At 41.6% G+C, this 23,900-nt stretch overlaps 1 protein-coding gene across 3 annotated transcripts; it reads right to left on the bottom strand.

The window, feature by feature from the left end:
• Positions 1 to 170: 170 nt before the first annotated feature.
• Positions 171 to 22,571, bottom strand: LOC124126484 (protein GDAP2 homolog). 3 transcript variants are annotated; one of them, XM_048384103.1, is made up of 13 exons: positions 22,513 to 22,571; positions 19,051 to 19,333; positions 16,382 to 16,524; positions 15,405 to 15,558; positions 13,834 to 13,922; positions 12,043 to 12,119; positions 10,789 to 10,951; positions 9,327 to 9,510; positions 5,951 to 6,104; positions 4,999 to 5,138; positions 3,895 to 3,949; positions 2,536 to 2,679; positions 171 to 1,653 (listed from the first exon to the last, which is right to left on the bottom strand). In XM_048384103.1, exons 2-13 carry the CDS (start codon positions 19,209 to 19,211, stop codon positions 1,600 to 1,602), a joined length of 1,518 nt encoding a protein of 505 aa, XP_048240060.1. In that variant the 5' UTR covers positions 19,212 to 19,333; positions 22,513 to 22,571; the 3' UTR covers positions 171 to 1,599. The 3 variants fall into 3 exon arrangements, with proteins under 3 accessions (XP_048240060.1, XP_048240058.1, XP_048240059.1); XM_048384101.1 differs by lacking the exon at positions 22,513 to 22,571 and adding an exon at positions 22,277 to 22,396; XM_048384102.1 differs by lacking the exon at positions 22,513 to 22,571 and adding an exon at positions 22,300 to 22,396.
• Between the last annotated feature and the right edge of the window lie 1,329 nt (positions 22,572 to 23,900).

The following is a 23,900-nucleotide window of genomic DNA, read 5'->3' as shown; positions in this document are numbered from 1 at the left end:
TAACACGGGGTATTCCGAACAACAGTTATGGGTTTTATGATTAAATCCATACAATCTAGGCCATCTATAAGCCATTCCAGAATGTTCTTTTCATCAGTTTTAATTTTTTTGTTTCAAAGCGTAGTTGCGAGAAAGCTGCCTTCTGATTGGCTAATATCGATTTCTTGTCAGTTATTTCATTGGTTGGTCAAAATTCGCGAAAGGTCGTTCTGACGTGACCCGTAATGGGATGTCCTCAGATCTTTGTTTAGCGGTAGCGAAAACTAAGATCTGATTTTAATGAGATTGACATTCCCCCATAGTTGTGACATTATTGGTGACCACTTTCTCTTGCTGTCATTTTGTTCATGCCACCCCACCACGAACCTCATTGGCCCCTTCTCCTCTAACTTAAAGACCAGTAACTTACAAACACACACTTGAGATCATGAAATGTGGAAACCTTTCACCCGGGACCTGAGCATTCAGGGTATCAGTAGTGAAGGTGTTTGATGATGTCATAATAATGCTACACAAAAGAAAAGGTCTTCATTCTCAATTATTGCTGTGTCAAAACATTTCTCTGCCTGAACTTTTGATTATTGCCTTATGACTAACTAAGTAATTCTGACACAAAACAGACCACGTTTGAATAGTAAACCAAGAAGCCACTGCCCTTGACCCAAATCTCAGCCAAATCAACCAAAGCTTAATTCAAGTGCCTAACCATAGGTTTCTAATCTTAAAGTTCTGGAAGAACTTCTTGTGCAACAATGACAACTGTCTAAAAAGAAGCTGTCAGATTTACACAATATAACAGGAAACTATAACATAAAATAGTCATATTAAGGCTAAAAAAAATAATAGTCTTGGTTCACATCATCGCCAGCATCATCATAAAGTCTGCTGCACATTTCATTTTAATTTCCATTTAAAAAAAATATCCTACTACTTAAAAACAATGCGATCCAATATAGCATGCAGTTCCTTCCCTTTATACACGCACTGCTTTACTGTGTATCTTGTTTTATGATCATGGCAGCAATGGGAGTTTGTAGGCTCGTTTATGTAGGGAGGCCCTTTCCCAGGTTGATGGTACACAGCTGCTTATTTGGTTACGTACTAGTTTGAATGAGCAAAAAAACTATTAAAAAAACACCCCCAAAAACAAAAAAACAACATCCTGCCCACACTATATTTTCAAAAGTCATTGCCTGAGAACCAATTCTTTTATTTTTTTTAAACCTTAGTATCATCATACTTTTCTAATTTACTAAAACATCACTCAACAAACCAATGGCAGGTCATTCTTCTAATCACTGGAGGTAAATGAGAGTGTAAATTCACTAATTTATTAACAGCCATTGGTTGCAAATCAAATTTATCATGGGCTGATTAAAACTGATAGCACACAAATACATGGATTCAGTCAATAAATATTGTCTCTCGTCAACCAGAAACAAATGCCACTATGTGGTCAAACTGGAGTGGAAGTTAAAAACACAGATGAAAGTGTGAGAGTAATCTCAGTGTCAGTGGGATCCATGAGTAAGCGTTGGTTCGATGGGCAGTTTACTGGATGAAGTTGGTGATGCTGGAACTCTATGGGAATCTTTGTCATCAAAGTCCTTCTGGAGAGTCCTCTGACGGAACACTGTAGCGAGCGCCGTTGATCTAAAAGAACACACTGAGTATGACAGACAGCACACAATTAGTCTTCACTTGTCTAGATATGTCTACCATGACTACAGAAAATAACTTGATGCATAATGGAAGCTTGAAAAAAGCTTGACTGATACGATGTCCATCATATTGTCATTGTCTAACATTAGTGTCAGGATCAGACAACAGATGATAATGGCCAATGATATACAGTGATCCCTCGCTACAACGCTACCTTTGGAATCCAAATAATTGATGAGCGTTATAGTTTGGTCAGGGTGGAAACTGGACTTTTGCCTCGGGAAGATGGGTACCAGAAGTATTCTGACTTTATAAACAATTTTTTTATTACCAGATATGATAATAATAGGATTAAATTGCGTACTTCAATTCGGATTTGTTGACTGGTATTTCCGATGTTAGGTGATCGCGGTGATCAGCTGATAATGTTTTCCGAGATGGGGGAAAACATTGCGTCATTTGAAAACTTGAGTTTATTAAAAATGTTAGTAAATTTTGGGAGCCATGCTTTTCCGCACGCTGTTACTGAGTTAGCGCTATATTGAAGGACGCAATAACGAGGGAACACTGTAATAGGACATATCTTACAGGACCTTTGTTCTCATTAATCCGTTTTCAGATTTGTCCCCCACCCCCCCACCCCCCCCAAAAAAAATAAAAAATTAAAACAAATTATGGAGTGGGGTGTAAGAAAAACATATCCAAGCATTCATAAAGAGTCACCTAAAAAATAACAGAATATTGGATGGACGTCGTCTACTACCAATTCTCTACCCTGTACATGACTAGTCCTGTGTGTATTGATACATGTAATTCCTGGGACCAAAGCCTAAGATGAAGATGCTGACCCTGGTGTGACGCCCTATACACTACCTGAATATCATAGTCCATGACAAAGGGTGGGACGTCCAGCTGGTCAGGGTTCATCTTGGTGTAGAGGTACTGGACACCACGCAGGTTATGCACCTTCGGCTTGATGTCAGATGCCGTAAAAGTTGTGAAAAACCAGGTTGCAAGCTGAAAAACACACGTAAATTTATTAAAATCTCTTCTACAAAAAGTAGTGGAAGTAAATCATGGGCCCAGAGTAACTGTATGTGCTGAGGATGTTGCATCCAAACTCTCATGTCTTGAGGGAACCAATATTACGAACACACAAAACACCTCAATCTTTCCTGAAATAGGTGAGGTGAGGTGAAATTGGGTTTAACTTCGCGTCCAAGATTATTGTGCTTATATAGCGACGTGCATGCACGTGTATGTGTGTGTGTGGCTGCTTGTACTAGTCAGGACTGATGCCGATTTATAGTGCTAGCACACTGAGATATCATGCCGCATGTTTGTGTGTGTGTGTGTCGCTGCTTGTACTAGTCCTAGCTAGCTCACTGAGATACCATGCTGCAGTTTAACATGAATACCCCACTCAGACACAGTATACTGACTCCGAGCCGACCAGTCCTTGTTTTAGCCCTTTAGTGCCGAGCGCCAGACAGGGTAACAACAAGTACCATTTTTTTTACGTCTTTTGGTATGACGCGGCCGGGGATCGAAGCCTGGACCTTCTGCTCTCCGGGCGGACGCTCTACCACTAGACCACGGAGGCGGTCTTCCTGAAATAGAGTTCTCCCTTGGCAAGGGGAAATTTCATATATGAATGTCTGTCTCTATATGTAAAAGTCTAGTTTCCACCCTTTCCGAATTGGGCTGGAATTATGGGGACTAATGAGTATTCATAGTCCAATCAAAATTGCGTAACAAAATCAACATCCGTTTGTAAACTGCCATGCTCTTTCTGGTCGATTGCAGGATTTGCATGCAATGCATGAGTACCGTCAATTTAATGTCAACGGATATTTTAAAAATCAATTGTTTTTAATCAAGGTGCTCACATGATTCGATGCACTTTGTGAAGAAAGACACATTAATTACAATTTAGATCTTGATTATCGATCAGATCGTCTTGACTGGGCACCGCAATTTTGTTTAAAGCAATGCAAGAGATATCAGGTGGAATCTGATTGGTCAGAAGGAGGGATATAGAAGAGATTTAACTTATTCTAGCCACTGGTGGCGCTACGATGGCGCCCAGAAATTCCAGCCTAGTTTGGCCAGGGTGGAAACTGGACTTTTACAGTCAGTTATGTCCCTTGACTCGGGAAGATGGGTACCAGAAGTATTCTAAGAACTATATTCAGAGGACATCTCAGCACATAGGTTTTCACTGATGCTCACCTTAGACCACCAGGTGGGGTGTATCACATAGAAGGCCTTTAGGTTCTTCTTATATCTGTAACATAAAATAAAACATCAGTCACAGGTACAACGTGAACATCAGTTATCCCTAGTATGATCATGTGTTAGTATTTGTTGTCCTGGGACATAGGCTGACCCCCCAACTCAGCCCTTTAAATCACTACCTGAGTGCTGTACCTTAGAGAAAAAGCCTATACACTTATAAGGTGGTGAGCATGAACTTGTCTTTTCCAAATAAGTCAGGCACCTGATTAGCCTACTACTCCTGCTTGGAGCAGATACCCACACCACGACTACTTGACCCACATACCAAACCCACGACTACCTGATCCAGATACCAACACCACGACCACATGACCCAGATACCCACACCAGGACCACCTGATACCCACACCAGGACCACATGACCCAGATACCCACACCAGGACCACCTGATACCCACACCAGGACCACATGACCCAGATACCCACACCAGGACCACCTGATACCCACACCAGGACCACCTGATACCCACACCAGGACCACATGACCCAGATACCCACACCAGGACCACCTGATACCCACACCAGGACCACATGACCCAGATACCCACACCAGGACCACCTGATACCCACACCAGGACCACCTGATACCCACACCAGGACCACCTGATACCCTCACCAGGACCACCTGACCCAGATACCCACACCAGGACCACCTGATACCCACACCAGGACCACCTGATACCCACACCAGGACCACCTGACCCAGATACCCACACCAGGACCACCTGATACCCACACCAGGACCACCTGATACCCACACCAGGACCACCTGATACCCACACCAGGACCACCTGATACCCACACCAGGACCACCTGACCCAAATACCAACACCATGACCACATGACCCAGATACCCACACCAGGACCACCTGACCCAAATACCCACACCAGGACCGCATGATCCAGATACCAGAACCACTTAATACCCACACCACAACCACCTGACACAAATACCCATACCACGACCACCTGACCTAGCTGCAATGGTTGATGTGACAAGCAAGGGATACTGGGGACCTATTGTTCCTGAGATACAAACCTGCGATCTAACAAACTGTAGGCAAACTTGAGGTAGTTCATGGCAGGGTGGTTATTGCTGGTTGTCTGTGTGTGAAAGTACACCACCACATAGTCCTTCTCCACCACCGGATCCATCACTCGCACCATGTAGAGCAGGGCCTGAAACACACATGTAGAGCAGGGCCTGAAACACACATGTAGGGCAACACACATGTAGAGCAGGGCCTGAAACACACATGTAGAGCAGGGCCTGAAACACACATGTAGGGCAGGGCCTGAAACACACATCCACATGTAGGGCAACACACATGTAGAGCAGGGCCTGAAACACACATGTAGGGCAACACACATGTAGAGCAGGGCCTGAAACACACATGTAGGGCAACACACATGTAGGGCAGGGCCTGAAACACACATGTAGGGCAACACACATGTAGGGCAACACACATGTAGAGCAGGGCCTGAAACACACATGTAGGGCAACACACATGTAGAGCAGGGCCTGAAACACACATGTAGGGCAACACACATGTAGAGCAGGGCCTGAAACACACATGTAGGGCAACACACATGTAGGGCAGGGCCTGAAACACACATGTAGGGCAACACACATGTAGAGCAGGGCCTGAAACACACATGTAGGGCAACACACATGTAGAGCAGGGCCTGAAACACACATGTAGGGCAACACACATGTAGAGCAGGGCCTGAAACACACATGTAGGGCAACACACATGTAGAGCAGGGCCTGAAACACACATGTAGAGCAGGGCCTGAAACACACATGTAGGGCAACGCACATGTAGGGCAACACACATGTAGAGCAACACATGTGTAGATCAGGTCTACAGGGCTACTGGCCAACCACTTGGACGCCGATGTTGAAAATAATGAGAACCTTATTATATTTTTACTACAAGTTCATTTTGACACTTCCACTATACTACTGTTGACTTCAATGAATAACTCACCCTCTCAGGATCCACATTGTTGGCGGGGAAGTTCTTGCCAACAAACACAACCACAGGTCGTCCAATGCGGTCGACTCCTGACCGATACAAACACCTCAGGGCTGCAATGTCTGTTAGATCATCTGTCTTGGAGCGCTTCAAGAACCTGTCATATCTTAGAACAGAAAGAAAGAATACCAGGTATTAACAGTCTGTCACACAGTCCCGGAACCATATCATTTTACTTTCCACCCAGCCCATTCTGTAATGCAAAGGCCCTAAATGAAGCAAGTCTAGAATTTCCTAACCTTCCATCTCACTGTGGCTCCTTTTCAATTTAAATGGAGTTATTTGTTTCTACCAAAATTATATACTTTCAGAGACTACTGGTAAGTGTTTGTCCAGAATCTTAATGCAACAAGTGACAGAGAATTTGTTGAACATACAGAAAACTTCAGCTGGCAGGATTTGTTTGTTTGTTTGTTGTTTAACGCCGCACTCAGCAATATTCCAGCTATATGACAGCCTGTAAATAATTGAGTCTGGGCCAGACAATGCAGTGATTGATATCATGAGCATCGATATACGCACTTGGGATACGATGACGTGCATCAACAAAGTCAGCGAGCCTGACCACCCGATCCTGTTAGTCGCTTCTTACGACAAGCATAGTCACCTTTTACGGCAAGCATGGGTTGCTGAAGACCTATTCTACCCCGCATCTTCACGGGTCTTAGATGGCAGGAGGTCTATACAGTTTACATGAATCAGCTCAATAAACCTCTAATAGAATCTATAAATGTGTGTTGTGGAGTGTAGTTCTGGTCACTGATTATTGTTGTCTGATGTCATCACCAGCAATATTCCAGCTATATCACAGTGACCAGTCAACATGGTAAATAACCTTTGTGCCTAGCAAGCCAAGGCCAACCAGTGTCTGGTAGCATGGAAAATGATCCATGTCATCGGTACACAAACACACCAAGGTCATTGTAAAACACCAGATCAAATTTGTGTTGGCCCGACAAGCATGGTGTACCGTAGACCTCCTCTGTCAACAGACTCCCTACAGATAGTCAGCAAGCATGGAATCTGTCCCCAAAGAGAATCCTTGCAGTGAATCTGCAAGCCTGGAATCTGTCCTCTGAGAGAATTCCTTGAAAGGGTCAGCAAGCATGGAATCTGTCCCCAAAGAGAATCCCTACAAGGAGTCAGCAAGCATGGAATCTGTCCCCTGACAGAATCTCTACAGGGTGTCAGCAAGCATGGAATCTGTCCCCTGACAGAATGTCTACAGTGTGTCAGCAAGCATGGAATCTGTCCCCTGACAGAATCTCTATAGGGTGTCAGCAAGCATGGAATCTGTCCCCTGACAGAATCTCTATAGTGTGTCAGCAAGCATGGAATCTGTCCCCTGACAGAATGTCTATAGGGTGTCAGCAAGCATGGAATCTGTCCCCTGACAGAATCTCTATAGGGTGTCAGCAAGCATGGAATCTGTCCCCTGACAGAATCTCTATAGTGTGTCAGCAAGCATGGAATCTGTCCCCTGACAGAATCTCTACAGGGTGTCAGCAAGCATGGAATCTGTCCCCTGACAGAATGTCTACAGGGTGTCAGCAAGCATGGAATCTGTCCCCTGACAGAATCTCTATAGTGTGTCAGCAAGCATGGAATCTGTCCCCTGACAGAATGTCTACAGGGTGTCAGCAAGCATGGAATCTGTCCCCTGACAGAATGTCTACAGGGTGTCAGCAAGCATGGAATCTGTCCCCTGACAGAATCTCTATAGGGTGTCAGCAAGCATGGAATCTGTCCCCTGACAGAATCTCTATAGTGTGTCAGCAAGCATGGAATCTGTCCCCTGACAGAATGTCTACAGGGTGTCAGCAAGCATGGAATCTGTCCCCTGACAGAATGTCTACAGGGTGTCAGCAAGCATGGAATCTGTCCCCTAACAGAATCTCTATAGGGTGTCAGCAAGCATGGAATCTGTCCCCTGACAGAATGTCTACAGGGTGTCAGCAAGCATGGAATCTGTCCCCTGACAGAATGTCTACAGGGTGTCAGCAAGCATGGAATCTGTCCCCTGACAGAATGTCTACAGGGTGTCAGCAAGCATGGAATCTGTCCTCTGACAGAATCTCTATAGGGTGTCAGCAAGCATGGAATCTGTCCCCTGACAGAATCTCTATAGGGTGTCAGCAAGCATGGAATCTGTCCCCTGACAGAATCTCTACAGGGTGTCAGCAAGCATGGAATCTGCCCCCTGACAGAATGTCTATAGTGTGTCAGCAAGCATGGAATCTGCCCCCTGGCAGAATCTCTATAGGGTGTCAGCAAGCATGGATTCTGTCCCCATGACTCTCAGGAACATTTGATCAGCAAAATGTAACAATCACTGAAACTGCAGATAAAGAGTGTTGCTAGGGCAGATTGTCCTTACTCAGTTTGCAACTACATCCAGATCTAATGATCGGAATCTCTTTCCAGTGAGTGAGTGTGTATGACTCACCATTTCAGCAATATTCCAGCAATGTCATGACAGGGGACACCAGAAATGGGCTTCACATATTCCACACCAAGTGGGGAATGAAACCGAGGCCTCGGGCACGATGAGCGAATATCCCCTATTGAATTAGACCCCCTATATCCAATGCAACAATGACATTCTCTAACAAGCATTCAGAGACCATCATTATATCTCATTGTCATGTTTGGCCTCAACATATGTTTATTTCAGGAGAAGTCGGGATCGGTAAACAAGCAAAACTTGCTTATGTAAAAACCTCTCCAGGTAATAACTTAACAACAGCTGGTTATATATAAGATAGTGCCAAACATAAACTTACTAAATGCACAAATTAAATACACAAAGTCAATACATTGATGTAAGTGGTGTCTGTGAAATAAAATAAATTACTATATGCTTAAAATTAAGCTACTCAAATCTTTTGCTTTTGACAATGAAATCATGAACTGATTGAAGGATAGTCATGTTTGTAGAACTGCTGACTGAACTACTGCCATGTAATATTGTTTTTAATCATAGAAATACAGAGTGTTTCTGATATTATCATAGTTTTGACAGGCATAGAAAAAGTGAATTGTATCTTCAAAATGATATCCACAAGTGCAGTCTGGTATGTCTAATACATGTCGTCTAAACTTATCAGCATTTAAGTCACTGCAGCCGAGCCTGAGGCAACAGTGGACAATTTGGCATGATCTATGACCTTATTTTAAGTCTAAGTTATTAATAATTGTATCAACAATATCTTAACACTTAGACTTCCCCCAGGCCCCCTTTTTCCAAAGACAATGACATTCTCTAACAAGCATCCAGATACAGTCATTGTAGCTCAATGGCAAGTAAATTCCTAATGGATAATCTTACCTCCTTTTCATTTCTATTTTCCTCTGTTCATCACTACTCTTCCCATAGAGACTTGTTTTCTTCACTTTATCAGGATTTTCCTCCATTTGAGCAAAGGGATGGTGACCGACATCCAGGGCTGTTGATTGCTCAAATGCCTGGTTTAGGTCAATGGTCTCCTCGAAGTCCTCTCTTCCTTCAGCCTCTGTGAACACAGCACAATATCAAATGAAAAAAATGTCTTCATTGGTTTTAAAGCATTTAAGTAGTGTCAACATAAAATGAGAAAACGGAAGCATTCCCATCAATAACTTTTCATGAAGGCACTGAACCACAAAACAAAATTATATGTACTTTTTCCTTGTAGCTTTATTAGATCATACTCAGTTAGTGAGTGAGTGAATTTGCTTTAACGCAACTTTTAACATTATTCCAGTTACATCACAGCGTGTCAGCTTAATGTTGGAGGAAAGCCCCAAGTGATGCAGGTCTCAGACATTAACCACTTTGGTGAAACCCACGAGCACTGGTATGGTGCCGACAAACCTAGAAACATAATCGGGGCGAACCGGGATTCGAACCCACAATCATAGGTTTCTGGCATGCCCAAGGGACACAACTCTGCACAGCCATTCGCATGACTCTGATTGGCTGATTTGAAAGTTTCTCCAGGTGCAACCCCTAATGGAGGTGTACGCAGATCTTCATTCAGAGATGTATCGTATCGCGTTAAATATCACATATTAATATGATTGTACATTTAAATAAGACGGTACATGTGTGCAAAAAGGTATCCAAGAAGATGACACAATCTTCTTTCGGCGGTTAGTAAAGCACAGAAAATGGTAAGACTTGCTGGAAAGTGTGAAAGAGTGTAAAGTCCCGATGCTAAAGGTTTTTTTTATTCCATAATTCATTCAGAGTTTTGCAATTAGGAAAAGTTGTCTGAGACAGTATTTGTAATCACTGTCAGCCTATATGACAAAACGTAACCGGACATAGTACAAGCTTACTGTCACAAACTTAATTATACCTCAACAGAGGATACCTGACACAACAAGGAACCACAATTTCGCCACAGTGACATTGTGGAAAAATATCTCCTTGTGCATGGACAGTCTCCTTTTCTCCAATATAACTGGTAATCAAATTCCTTCTTGTGCATGGACAGTCTCCTTTTCTCCAATATAACTGGTAATCAAATTCCTTCTTGTGCATGGACAGTCTCCTTTTCCCCAATATAACTAGTAATCAAATTCCTTCTTGTGCATGGACAGTCTCCTTTTCCCCAATATAACTGGTAATCAAATTCCTTCTTGTGCTTGGACAGTCTCTTTTTCACCCTTAATCTAATTGTCACGCTTTTCTAAATCCCAACTTTCATAACGCACACCCAACACCATGATATTTCTGAATAACTGAAAAACTTAATAACTGAATTGTTACCCTACATATGTCATGTTATCAATATTTTTCTACTCACTGAGAGCTGCAAATGCAGGTTTGTCCAAAATGCGAATCTGTCTGTCTTTAATAACAGGTTCACCATTTTCGTTCCCAATGTCTCGTGGCAGCAGCTCTTCTGCATATTTCTCTTCACGAATATTGCGGGGGAAATACAAGGGTAATAATCCCTTGTACACATCCTGCAACATAACAGCGATACAACGTGTCAACACAATACAGCTTATGTGGACATCAGAGGGATGTGAGTCAACCTGGAGAACGTAACATTTCATTGCCATCGTTTGTAAGAACAATGAAAGAGTGAGTATGGTTTAATGGGCTTTAAGCAATATTCCAGCAATATCACGGCAGTGGACACCAGAAATGGGCTTCACACGTTGTACCCATGTGGGAAATTGAACCTGGGTCTTCGGCGTGACGATCGAACGCTTTAACCACCAGGCTAGCCCACGGGACAATGTTATTGCGAGGTCTGTTAAGGGTAATAATCAATGTCTGATCATGCTGATGTCAAAGGGACAAGATCAGATTTACATTGGTTCCATGTGCTTTTCACAGCCAATACTAAAAAAGGGGAAAAGATGTTCACAAATTGGCAATCTCAATACACTGATTCAAATTATTCAAACACTACCTTATTTTCCTGTAATCTCATACATCAGATGTATATCAATCTAACTGCATGATTACTTAAATTACAGACACATTGCCTCAATTTAATACTAGGCACACACTATTATTTCTATACATCAGTGATGTTTATTGTCCTGAATTTAGTATTGCAATAATGATTCATGTATTGCCATATGTACCACAATATATTTCATACATTCTTTCATCTGTAATTTGTTATGAACCTGATAAAAACAACTTATTTTACAGCTTCGTAATCGTCCGCCATTTTGTTGGATGTTGCCATGATTACAACTCATGCATAAGTGACACATTATATGAAGGATGCTGGTGCAGGAAACAGGTCCTAATTTCATAATTTTTATTTGACTTGTCATTTAGGTAAACTTTTCCAACAAGACAAAGACATTCTGATTTAAAAAACCCACAAAGCACCAGAATTTTCCAAATGTATTGGGATACGTATTCAATAGTATTTCATATCCTGGTATCCCGGTAATACCACCCACCTCTACAAGACATTACAATGAAACGGACATCACTGATTTGGACTTACACCCCCAGATCCCATCTTCCTGTGGATATGCTACTGGTTTAATGATCATTTTTGATGATTTTTGGAAATATTTGAACTCACCACTGTCTCATCTGAACACACGAACACAACGGTGTCTATGTCTTCACCAAACTTCTCCAGGAAGCGTCGGGTAGTTCCTGAGGACATAAAAAAGACACAAACGGATGAGTTTTACCAATTGAAGGCACCATCCGCTGTAGAATAACCCAACCTTTACCATCAGTAACTGACACGATAGTTCCAGACAGGGATCTGGAAGCCAGTCGGTGTGCCGTACTTCTCTGATTGTAAACTTCCAATGGAACTGAGACAATTACAGATTCTATATTTTGACAAGACTCAACACTGCATGTGTCAAAGCCATGAACATCTGGTTATTCTGAGAGGTTCATGGGAAAAGAGTGAGTGAGTGAGTGAGTGAGTGAGTGAGTGAGTGAGTGAGTGAGTGAGTGAGTGAGTGAGTGAGTGAGTGAGTGAGTGAGTGAGTGAGTGAGTGAGCAACTGACACGATAGTTCCAGCCAGGGATCTGGAAGCCAGTCGGTGTGCCGTACTTCTCTGATTGTAAACTTCCAATGGAACTGAGACAATTACAGATTCTATATTTTGACAAGACTCAACACTGCATGTGTCAAAGCCATGAACATCTGGTTATTCTGAGGTTCATAGGAAAAGAGTGAGTGAGTGAGTGAGTGAGTGAGTGAGTGAGTATAGTTTTACGCCGTTTTTAGCAATATTCCAGCAACATCACGGCAGGGGACACCAGAAATTGGCTTCACACATTGTACCCATGTCGGGAATCGAACCCGGGTCTTCGGCGTGACGAGCAAACGCTTTAACCATTAGGCTACCCGACCGCCCCCCATGGGAAAGAAATACAGCTTCCTTTTGTTTTTGTCTTTTCTTTTTCTCTCAGTATATATTTAACTAATGAACTAGGTCAAGTCAAAAATACCAAAAGGCCAGGCTTTGTATATTTTTCTTATTAAAGTGTATCATAATATTTCATGATGCACAAGGCCATGTTGCGGTACTTATGATGATAAATTGTATGATTCTAAAATTTTGAATACAGAAGCAATTTGAAACACCAATGTATGAACCGGAGGTCATAAATGGAACAAAACAAGATGCTAGTACAACTTGATCATTACACCACTGCCATGCAAATCATGTGACCATGGTGACAAAACGCATTCTGACGTCAGAGCAGACTGGCCAAATGCAAGCCTTCCAGTGTGCTTTACATATTGTTTACAGAATTGTACAGATATCTTACTGCAACAATGAGGTGCATGACAATATATGTTTACACATCAAAGTGACCCCGTATCGCTAGGTCTCCGTAGGGCTTCCATGACAGCATGTGGAGCAGGCTGCCATACAACCAGCTGCCCCAGATGTTGTTGACGGAAGTGTCCACGATTATGCGAATGCACATAAGGGAGGTAACTGAGGATTAACCTCTATCTACGGTAACATGCACTTTGGAGTGAGTGAGTGAGCATGGTTTTACGCGGCTTTTAGCGGGGGGAACAAGAAATGGGCTTCACACATTGTACCCATGTCGGGTCTTCGGCGTGACTAGTGAATGCTTTAACCACTAGGCTACCCGACTGCCCCATTCACTTTGGAATTATGGAAACATTTTGAAGGTATTTGTCAAGTGAATAACATTTAAACATGATAGAAATTGCTATTTGACATCACCTGATATACCAAGCATTACAAAATGGCATTGTGATAGGTATTGTGGAAAAAATGAAGCTCAATATACCAATATACAGGTATTACCATGCACTGTGATGATTCACAGATTTTCATTAACAAGCATTAGGTTGATGACTACTTACTGATTCCGATATGAGCACCACTCTCGGATGGGTAACCCCTCTGGCTGGTGTGAATACAACAGAGGCCTAGAGTGTGTACGTTGTATTCCCTAGATAAACACAGAACGATTTGATAAACAAATACAACAGAGGCCTAGAGAGTGTGTGTTGTATTCCCTAGATAAACACAGGACAACTTGATAAACAAATACAACAGAGGCCTAGAGAGTGTATGTTGTATTCCCTAGATAAACACAGGACAACTTGATAAACAAATACAACAGAGGCCTAGAGTGTGTACGTTGTATTCACTGGATAAACACAGAATGACTTGATAAACAAATACAACAGAGGCCTAGAGAGTGTATGCTGTATTCCCTAGATAAACACAGGACAACTTGATAAACAAATACAACAGAGGCCTAGAGAGTGTATGTTGTATTCCCTAGATAAACACAGAACAACTTGATAAACAAATACAACAGATGCTTAGAGTGTTTATGTTGTATTCCCTAGATAAACACAGAACAACTGGGTACACAAATACAACAGAGGCCTTGAGAGTATATGTTGTATTCCCTAGATAAGCACAGAACAACTGGGTAAACAAATACAACAGAGGCCTTGAGAGTATATGGTGTATTCCCTAGATAAACACAGAAGAACTTGATAAACAAATACAACAGAGGCCTAGAGAGCGTATGTTGTATTCCCTAGATAAACACAGAACTGGGTAAACAAATACAACAGAGGCCTGTAGAGTATATGTTGTATTCCCTAGATAAACACAGAACAACTGGGTAAACAAATACAACAGAGGCCTTGAGAGTATATGGTGTATTCCCTAGATAAACACAGAACAACTGGGTAAACAAATACAACAGAGGCCTTGAGAGTATATGTTGTATTCCCTAGATAAACACAGAACAACTGGGTACACAAATACAACAGAGGCCTTGAGAGTATATGTTGTATTCCCTAGATAAACACAGAACAACTTGATAAACAAATACAACAGAGGCCTAGAGAGCGTATGTTGTATTCCCTAGATAAACACAGAACTGGGTAAACAAATACAACAGAGGCCTTGAGAGTATATGTTGTATTCCCTAGATAAACACAGAACAACTGGGTAAACAAATACAACAGAGGCCTTGAGAGTATATGGTGTATTCCCTAGATAAACACAGAACAACTGGGTAAACAAATACAACAGAGGCCTTGAGAGTATATGTTGTATTCCCTAGATAAACATAGAACAACTGGGTAAACAAATACAACAGAGGCCTTGAGAGTATATGGTGTATTCCCTAGATAAACACAGAAGAACTTGATAAACAAATACAACAGAGGCCTTGAGAGTATATGTTGTATTCCCTAGATAAACACAGAACAACTTGATAAACAAATACAACATGTGTCTGGCATGTGTTTTTGAATGTGTATCAGATAAAAAACATGACAAAGAAGGTTTTGAGAAGGAAAAATGGATTTGTGTGGCCAATTGTTTTTTTAACATTTCCTTTATTAGCTACAACTTCAAAGCAAAGATAATAATAACACTCTGTCGAAGTTCTAAAGTAGACAGTCACCTGCACAGCTGTAGCGTGTTCCTGTAGCTGCTGTAGAGGGCGCTCTCCGCCGCCGTCACATACTTGATGTTGAACCTGGGGCCAACAGTATGGATGACGTGCCGTGCAGGAAGGTTGTGGCCTTTTGTAATCTTCGCCTCTCCTGTCTTGCAAACTGTGGAGACGAGAAGGTGACAGGACAGCAGTTATATCACAGGTGAGTGAGTGAGTGAGTATGATCTGATGCTGCTTTCAGCAATATTCCAGCAATATTGAGACAGGAAAGATCAGAAATGGACTTCACACAATGTACCCATGACGAGCAACACTTCGCAACCCTACCACACTGATAATGTCATGAACAATGATGACAGATATCAATATATATAAAAGGTACAATATCTGATTTGCATTTTTTTTTTTTCTACAGTCTGTGTGATGTTTTTTTTTATAGAATTCTGAGTAGTATATTTGTCGACACTGATTGTCTAAATTGTATTAGTATTACGGAGTGTGGAGGGTACCACACTCTCCCCCTGACGCTACCTTCCATGCTCCACCTGCGCCCTACCTTCCACGCTCCCCCTGCACCCTACCCCTCCACGCTCCCCCTGTGCCCTACCCCTCTACACTCCCCCTGCCCCTACCCCTCCACGCTCCCCCTGTGCCCTACCCCTCTACACTCCCCCTGCCCCTACCCCTCCACGCTCCCCCTGTGCCCTACCCCTCTACTCTCCCCCTGCCCCTACCCCTCTACACTCCCTCTGCCCATATCCCTCCACACTCCCCCTGCACCCCGTTAAACCATGGATGGAAGATGGAAACAAATGCTCCCATGTGTGATGATTTGGCTAAGATGCAAGAATACTTGTAGCCATGGCAACAGTTTCAAACAACTGACGTGAAACTGCTCATCATGATGACAACAACCACATGACAGTTAATAATTTCACAATGTGCATAATGACACATATTTCCACCACTAAGCTTTGACTTACCTCTTATATTATTTTGTACTTCCTTATACAGTTCAGGTCCGGCCTTCTTAAATATTGCTTCACTTTCAGTACTTTTATCATTCAGGTGCTCATTTGTTGTGTGGACAATAGCATGAACATTTAGCCTTGTTAAATCTCCATTCCTGAAACAATCCAAGTCAAAAGGTCAGGTTTGTTGGTTTGTCGTTTAACGCCGCACCAGCTATATGACAGCGGTCTGTAGTGACTGAGTGAGTGAGTTGGGTTTAACGCCACTTTTAATAGTATTCCAGTTATATCATGGCTTGTCAGCTTAATGTGGGAGGAAAGCCTGAAGTGATGCAGGTCTCTGACGTTTACCACCTCGGTGAAACCCACGAGCATGGGTATGGTGCTCAGGAAACATAATCGGGACAAACCGTGATTCGAACCACAGTCATAGGTTTCTGGCGTGCCCAAGGGACGCAACTTTGCACAGCGAATTGTGGCGCCTTAGATGACTGGGCCACCCGTGCCCCCAAACGGTGGTCTGTAAATAATTGAGTCTGGCCAGATAATCCAGTGATTGACATCATGAGCATCGATCCACGCAATGGGGATACGATGACATGCATCAACTAAGTCAGCGAGCCTGACCACCCGATCCGGAAAGTCGCCTCTTACGACAAGCACAGTTGCCTTTTACGGCAAGCATGGGTTGCTGAAGACCTATTCTACCCCTATTCTTCACGGGTCTCAGGTACAAATACCCTGAGTGGACATTGGTGGGAAGATGGCAGAAAAGAGTGAATGGGTTGGTGAGTGAGTGAGTGAGTATGGTTTCAAGCTGCTTTTAGCAATATTCCAGCAATGTCCTGACTGGCGAACACTAGAAATGGGTTTCACACATTGTACCCATGTGGGAATTGAACCTGGACCTTTGGTGTGATGAGCGATTGCTTTAACCACTATCCTACCCCAAAGCCAGTGCAGGTAGGAAAAAGCAGTATGCAAGAGGACACACATCTAGAAGAATACATGTAGTAGTACCAGGGTTGTGAGAATGCATACAGTTTATTTAATTATACAATACATGCTACACATGCATCACAGATTTCCCACATGTATGGAAGCCATGTTAGAATAGGTCCCCAGCAACCTCTGTGAGTCGTACGAGGCGACAACATGCATCGAATGGACAGGCTTGGTGACTCGTTTGATTGCAGGACTCGATTTCAGGAACTTGGTTCAACTTACACCATGTGCATGTTGACATGAAAACTTGTTGCACCAGACTCAACCATGTTGCACCAGACTCAACCATGTTGCACCAGAAAAAACCATGTTGCACCAGACTAAAGCATGTTGCACCAGACTAAAGCATGTTGCACCAGACAAAACCATGTTGCAGCAGACAAAACCATGTTACACCAGAAAAAAACATGTTGCACCAGACTAACCATGTTGCACCAGACTCAACCATGTTGCACCAGACAAAACCATGTTGCAGCAGACAAAACCATGTTACACCAGACTAAACCATGTTGCCCTTGACAAAACCATGTTGTCCTTGACAAAACCATGTTGCAGCTGACTAAACAAAGTTGCACCTAGGTCCCATAAATTTATCAAAGTTGAAACATAAATGCATAAACTAGTCATGAATAATATAGTTCGCTAAATAAAGCTTAGATTTACCGAGTGTGGACAAGTAAGGGTTAATCAAACAACCGAGTCAAACACTTGGGGCATGTACTGATGTAGACATAAAAAGTTGGTTGCAATTTTCAACAAGAGGTTGCACTGGTGCATGTTTTATATAGCTAAATCAAGTCCTGGATTGGGAGTCTTCGTGCCCAGTTGAATTGGATTGCTGCTCACAACATCAATCACTGTACTGTCTGGTCCAGATTCTAGTAGTTACAAGATTCCATCATATAGCTGGAATATTGCTGAGTGCAGCATTAAACAACAAACAAAAAAACTCATACAATAACTCTACAAAAATGACACGTGTAATTGCATGCAAGATGTAACTTAATGATAATATCCATCCCGCCCCGTAAACAAAGAGGTTTTATGTATAGGATAAAACACGTCCGATGGTTGTTATGATACTTAAAACCCGCATCCCGAGGGATTTACCGAGGGAAAGGGTTTTAAATATCATAACAACCCGAGGGGAAGTGTTTTATCTTACTTATAAACCAATTTTGAACCTTAAAATTATGCCCAAACTAAATTTCAACCCATTATAAGTGTACAATAAAGCAGGTCCAAGGGTTCTTATCACATTTAAAACAAGCATCCCAAGGATAACGGTTTTAGATATATGCATAAAAACCCGAGGGGAATTGTTTTATCATCTTTTTCGAAGGCATGAATGGCAGTAACATATTTTACGCCAGTTTCCTAAGGTTCATGGAAAGTATGTTCGAAATGTTGATAAATGTTCTATTAAGTTTCACTTTTCATTTGATAAGAAGATAAAAAACTAAGTCTCAGGTCTTTATGAGATTAAAAACCCTCATCCTCAGGATAAAACCTTGAGGCTGACGCCCTTTGGTGTTATCCCTTCTTGGATTCGGTTTATAAATCTCATAAAAACCCTCTGACATGTTTTATCCTACACATATTCACAGGTGGTTGTTCACCACCAGGTCTACTTCGTTAAATCAGAACAAAGAGAAGCGTTGTATGTGTCATCTCACCATAGAATAATCTTGGCATTCAAGTCATTTCGCCATGGAAATGGAGAGCTTCGTTCATCTTCTCCGTTACTTCTTTCACCATATTCTGGCAGCTGAGTCAGATTCCAGCGTGTCAGTTCTTCAACAGTAATAATGTCGTCTCTTGCGCCCAAAGGATCCATAACTTTTTCAAAGGTGTGTGCCAAGGATGAAAGCTGGCTGGACAGTTATATCATCTCACAGTTGCTTTGCTTAGACAAATACTACAGTGGTACATATTTCGTTAACCAGTAACCATGGTGACCTGAAGCGAGAAATGGTTAATATCAAGCGTCTGTTGTGACATGTGACATTTAATGAAAACGTGCTGAATGTTAAACAGGGTTTGACTTGAAGTGATTGACAACATGAACATAGATCTAAACATATGGGATCGATGACATGCATCAACCAAGTTAGCGAGTCCGACCACCCAATCCTGATAGTCACCTCATACGACAAGCATATTCGACATGCACCTGACTATCGCAGGTGTAGTAGTATATGTATATTATTATGCAAAACAAAAACAGTATGTAAATTTAATTAACAGTACCTGAAATATTTCCAAAATAGTATATCTCTCATAGTTACCAAACAGAGTGGGTTTGAGTGAATCCCAAAATGTAAAAGATTATTTTGAAAACGTAAAGCTTGTGTGCCATGTGGTGCTTATACTAGTCCGCACTAATGCCGATTTATAGTGCTAGCCCACTGAGATACCATGCCGCAGGTTAACATGACATATACCCCTTTCAGACACAGTATACTGACTCTGAAGCGACCAGTCCTTGGTTGGGCCCCTTTAAGGGGCACTGATCTAAAGCAATTCCCCGGAACTGGTTGTTGCCTTTGTTATTGTTTTTTCCCTGTGAGTACCCGGATGATATCGCAGAAATCTAGACTAGTTCTCAACCTGTGCTGCGCAATTCGTAAGCACATTTGTCACTTTTATTGATAGTATAAGGGCGTATGGTCACTTAGGAAATATATTAAACGCTTAAATATTCAGTTATTTTACAAATTGACTGAAAAATATGTCCATCTGTATTATTATAACAACGAATTCCAAACATTTTATGTTTAATATCATCACCAAGAGATTGAAAATGTTACGACGAAACGTACATTTCTCAATTGTTTGGCTTGTAATTCTACATAATAATCTATTGTGATATTTTTACGCCCTTTTGATGGTCTTAATCATGTACAGTCAATCTGTTAAATAAATGGACAGATTTTTCAGTCAAAATGACTGAAATATTTTCACATTTTATAAATTGCCTGAGAGAATCACATTTTACAAATTGGCTGTAATATATACACGCTTACAAAGGAAAACAAGGTCTATCGCACATCAAAGAATTTCCCAACTATGACAAAAATGAGTCTGTTCATGCTACATTAAATGAATAAAAACAAAATGCATATGTCATAATTACAACCTAACAAATTTATGTGTATCATTTTAGGCAGCTTCCTTGTTCAAGGAACAATATCTCACCCGTCTGCAGCTGTACAAAGAAACTTATTCAATGTTACGTGTCTCTGTAACAATCAAATATTTTATAATATATATATAACGTTTTGGGATATTGTAACCCGTGTTCGTTTCTCAACTGATCCCTCAGATTGTTTCAGGGACAACTATTTTCATAACATCCACGGTTCCTAAAATAATCCATTGAGTTAGATAACAATGAACAATCAATCAATGTATTATCGGTTAACCCTTTGAACAAAGTATGTTGTTTTCACATCGGCACTTCACGCCATGATATGAGTGTATTCCCTTTGATTTAGTAAACCTAGACATGTAAACACTCACTTTTGACATAGCCATCAATCAATCAATGTATTTTCTGTTAATCCTTTGATGACTAGGAACGATCCCTTGATTTACAAAAAGGTAAATCAACTGATCATTCATCTCTTGCTGGGCTGCCACGTGCATATTACATAACACACATTTCACCTCACTTCAAACCTGGATTTAGATTTAATAATTACCCCAGACACAATAAATGGCAAATGGGAACCTTTGTCAGGTAATCTGAGTGGTGCTACCACTAATTATACCTGTAATATATTCATTAACTGAGCATCAAGTGAATGATGACAAACACACAAGTGAAGAATTATACCAGAAAACGTGGATGACAACAAGGGAGTAGTAATTGTATTATCGATGCAATACGAAATCCGAAAATGCTTTCACTGCATGGATACTTTTTATTATTATTAAAATATAACAATCAGGGGTATTTCCAAATGACGATATCCGATGAACTCCGCCGTTCTTTTTGTCTGTTTGTTTACGCTGAAGAAATTAATTAACATGCGCCCTTTGTCAAAATCTTTATACCAAACAGTGTTCAAAAATGTGTAAGACGAATATTGCCTCCCAGTTTATTTAGATGTCCTTGCAGATGGTAGCCCAGTCTCTTGTTACGCTCAGTTGTGTTGCGTATCATCCGGGTACTCACAGGGAAAAAACAATAACAAAGGCACCAACCAGTCCCGGGGAATTGCTTTAGATCAGTGCCCCTTAAATGCCGTGCACCAGACAGTGCAACAAGAAGTACCACCTCTTAACATCTCTTGGTATGACGCGGCCGGGGATTGAACACCAGAAAAAGCTTCAGAACAATCGACCTCCTGTCCCTTTAATATGATGTGGCAAAAATGTAAGAATATTAGTTTTCTAGTATACTGATATAAATGGTCTCTGTTAAACTGCATTTGAAATGGTATTGGGACGAGCTCATCTAAATGTCTGAACATGCTGAAAACTGTATGACCTTATATGTAAATATCACAATGTCTAGCTGCTCAGAAAAAATGACATCAGAAAATATCAGCTTACTTGTCACATTTAGATTTTGTTCATAGGTATCGCTTAATCTTGCTTCGATCTAATTGTTTAGCGTCACACGAATCTCAATACTGAGCAGTTAGAATAGAATCAATTGTTACCGAAGAAAAGCAATGACGCTATATGAGTTGTGAAAACGATATTGGTTATTCTTGAGCGACATCTTTCTCAGTGGACGACTGTGAACCACATCCAAAGCTTATGTCAAAGAGGAAGTGCTACTGACTACCGTGGTTGGAAGCCCTACTTCTTAACCCGTCACTGCATTTTCCCCACGGAATCGCCTAAAACAGCATTGGAAACCAAATAAAGAATACTTCACAACAAACATACTTAAGACCTGTGTGATGCCAAACCTTTCAATGCAATATGTGCGCTGACAGCTAATATTAATGAGTTAGAAAACAGTCTTCGATTCAGTCGCACAGCTCGCGTGAGTCCGCCATTTTGTTCAGTCATGTGACTTTATAAACAATAATAAACTCGCCTGAAAAGGGGTGTTGCAATTTTAAATGATATAAATGATAACATTTATGACAAACGAATCTAAAGGCTAAAACTAAACGTACGTCCACTTCTTGCAGAGTGTTCTTCTCCTTGTCCAATAAATATTGATCCCTGTGAGAAATGGACTTGCCAAGGGAAGTAACTCGTATTTCGTAGCTCCAGCCACGCCAGTGGCACCTTAAAGGGGCACTCATCTGAAATACGTGATTTTAATCTCAATAAAATCCTTCCATCTTTAAGAACAAAACATAAATTTGACCATCTGTTGACTCTCAGAGCTGATGTCCAATGCTCTTCTGCCTCCTATGTTTCATTATGCACACTGGGATTACAGAGGGTCAACTGTGTGGTGTGGGGTGAGGGTGTGTCTGGCGGGCCTTAAACAGAAGAGGATTTGTCTGACAATGGGTATTTTGTAATAAGTAGAGTGTAATAGTTCATTTTATGTTGGTTCCATGTGATACCTCCAATGTTTAAGCCTTATGCAGAGGAAGATTTGTCTGGTGTGGCCCATTCTGTACTCTGTGATATGAACCTGTTCATTTAAACTTACCTTAATGTGGTACAATCGATATATATTCCAGACCAATTTTACCCGTGTATACCTGAAAGGTCAACTTTTTGTGGGTGTCTGGCGGGCCTTATGCAGAAGATGATTTGTCTGGCAATGGGTATTGTGCAATAAGTAGAGTGCAATTGTTAATTTTATGTTGGTTTTATGTGGTACCTCCAATGTTTAACCCAGCCCAAATTTTGGGACCCTCTCTGGGGGTTCTGGCGGACCTTATGCAGAGGAAAAGTTGTCAGGTATGGGCCGTGTTGTACTCAGTAACATGTACCTGTTCATCTAATCTTACTTTCATCTGGTAATTTGAATGTATACTCTAGTCAAATTTTACCAGAGTGTCCACTGAGTGCATTAAAGGTCAACATTTGGGGGTGTCTGGCGGGCCCTTTTGCAGCAGACGATTTGTCTGGCAATGGGTATTTTATACTTAGTAGAGTGTAATAGTTCATTTTATGCTGATTTCATGTGGTACCTCCATTGTTTAACCCAGCCCAAATTTTGGGACCCTCTCTGGGGGTGTCTGGCAGGCCTTATGCAGAGGAAGATTTGTCTGGCGTGGCCCATTCTGTACTCTGTGAGATGAACCAGTTCATTTACACTTACTTTCATGTGGTACCTCCAATGTTTGATCCAGCCCTTGAATGGTCCCTTCTTTTTTTTTTTTTTTGGGGGGGGGGGGGGGGCAGCAGGGGCTCCCCATAGACATCCATATATGAATATGTTGGGTTACACAGTAAATGTTCCTGTGTTCGGATATTGGTACCTTGTTCGTTTGACCAAAGTGCTCTAGGCTGCCGGTCTAATACAGCGCCGAAAACCCCAAACACGTCATCACTCGGTAGATCTACATCACATTGGGACCAGGAAGTTCCTTCGTTCACT

The sequence above is a fragment of the Haliotis rufescens genome, unplaced genomic scaffold (assembly GCF_023055435.1).
Source record: "Haliotis rufescens isolate VD_foot unplaced genomic scaffold, xgHalRufe1.0.p SCAF_5, whole genome shotgun sequence".
NCBI lineage: Eukaryota > Metazoa > Mollusca > Gastropoda > Lepetellida > Haliotidae > Haliotis > Haliotis rufescens.
Note: the sequence above shows the minus strand (reverse complement) of the source record. Positions and strands in the feature narration are given on the sequence as shown.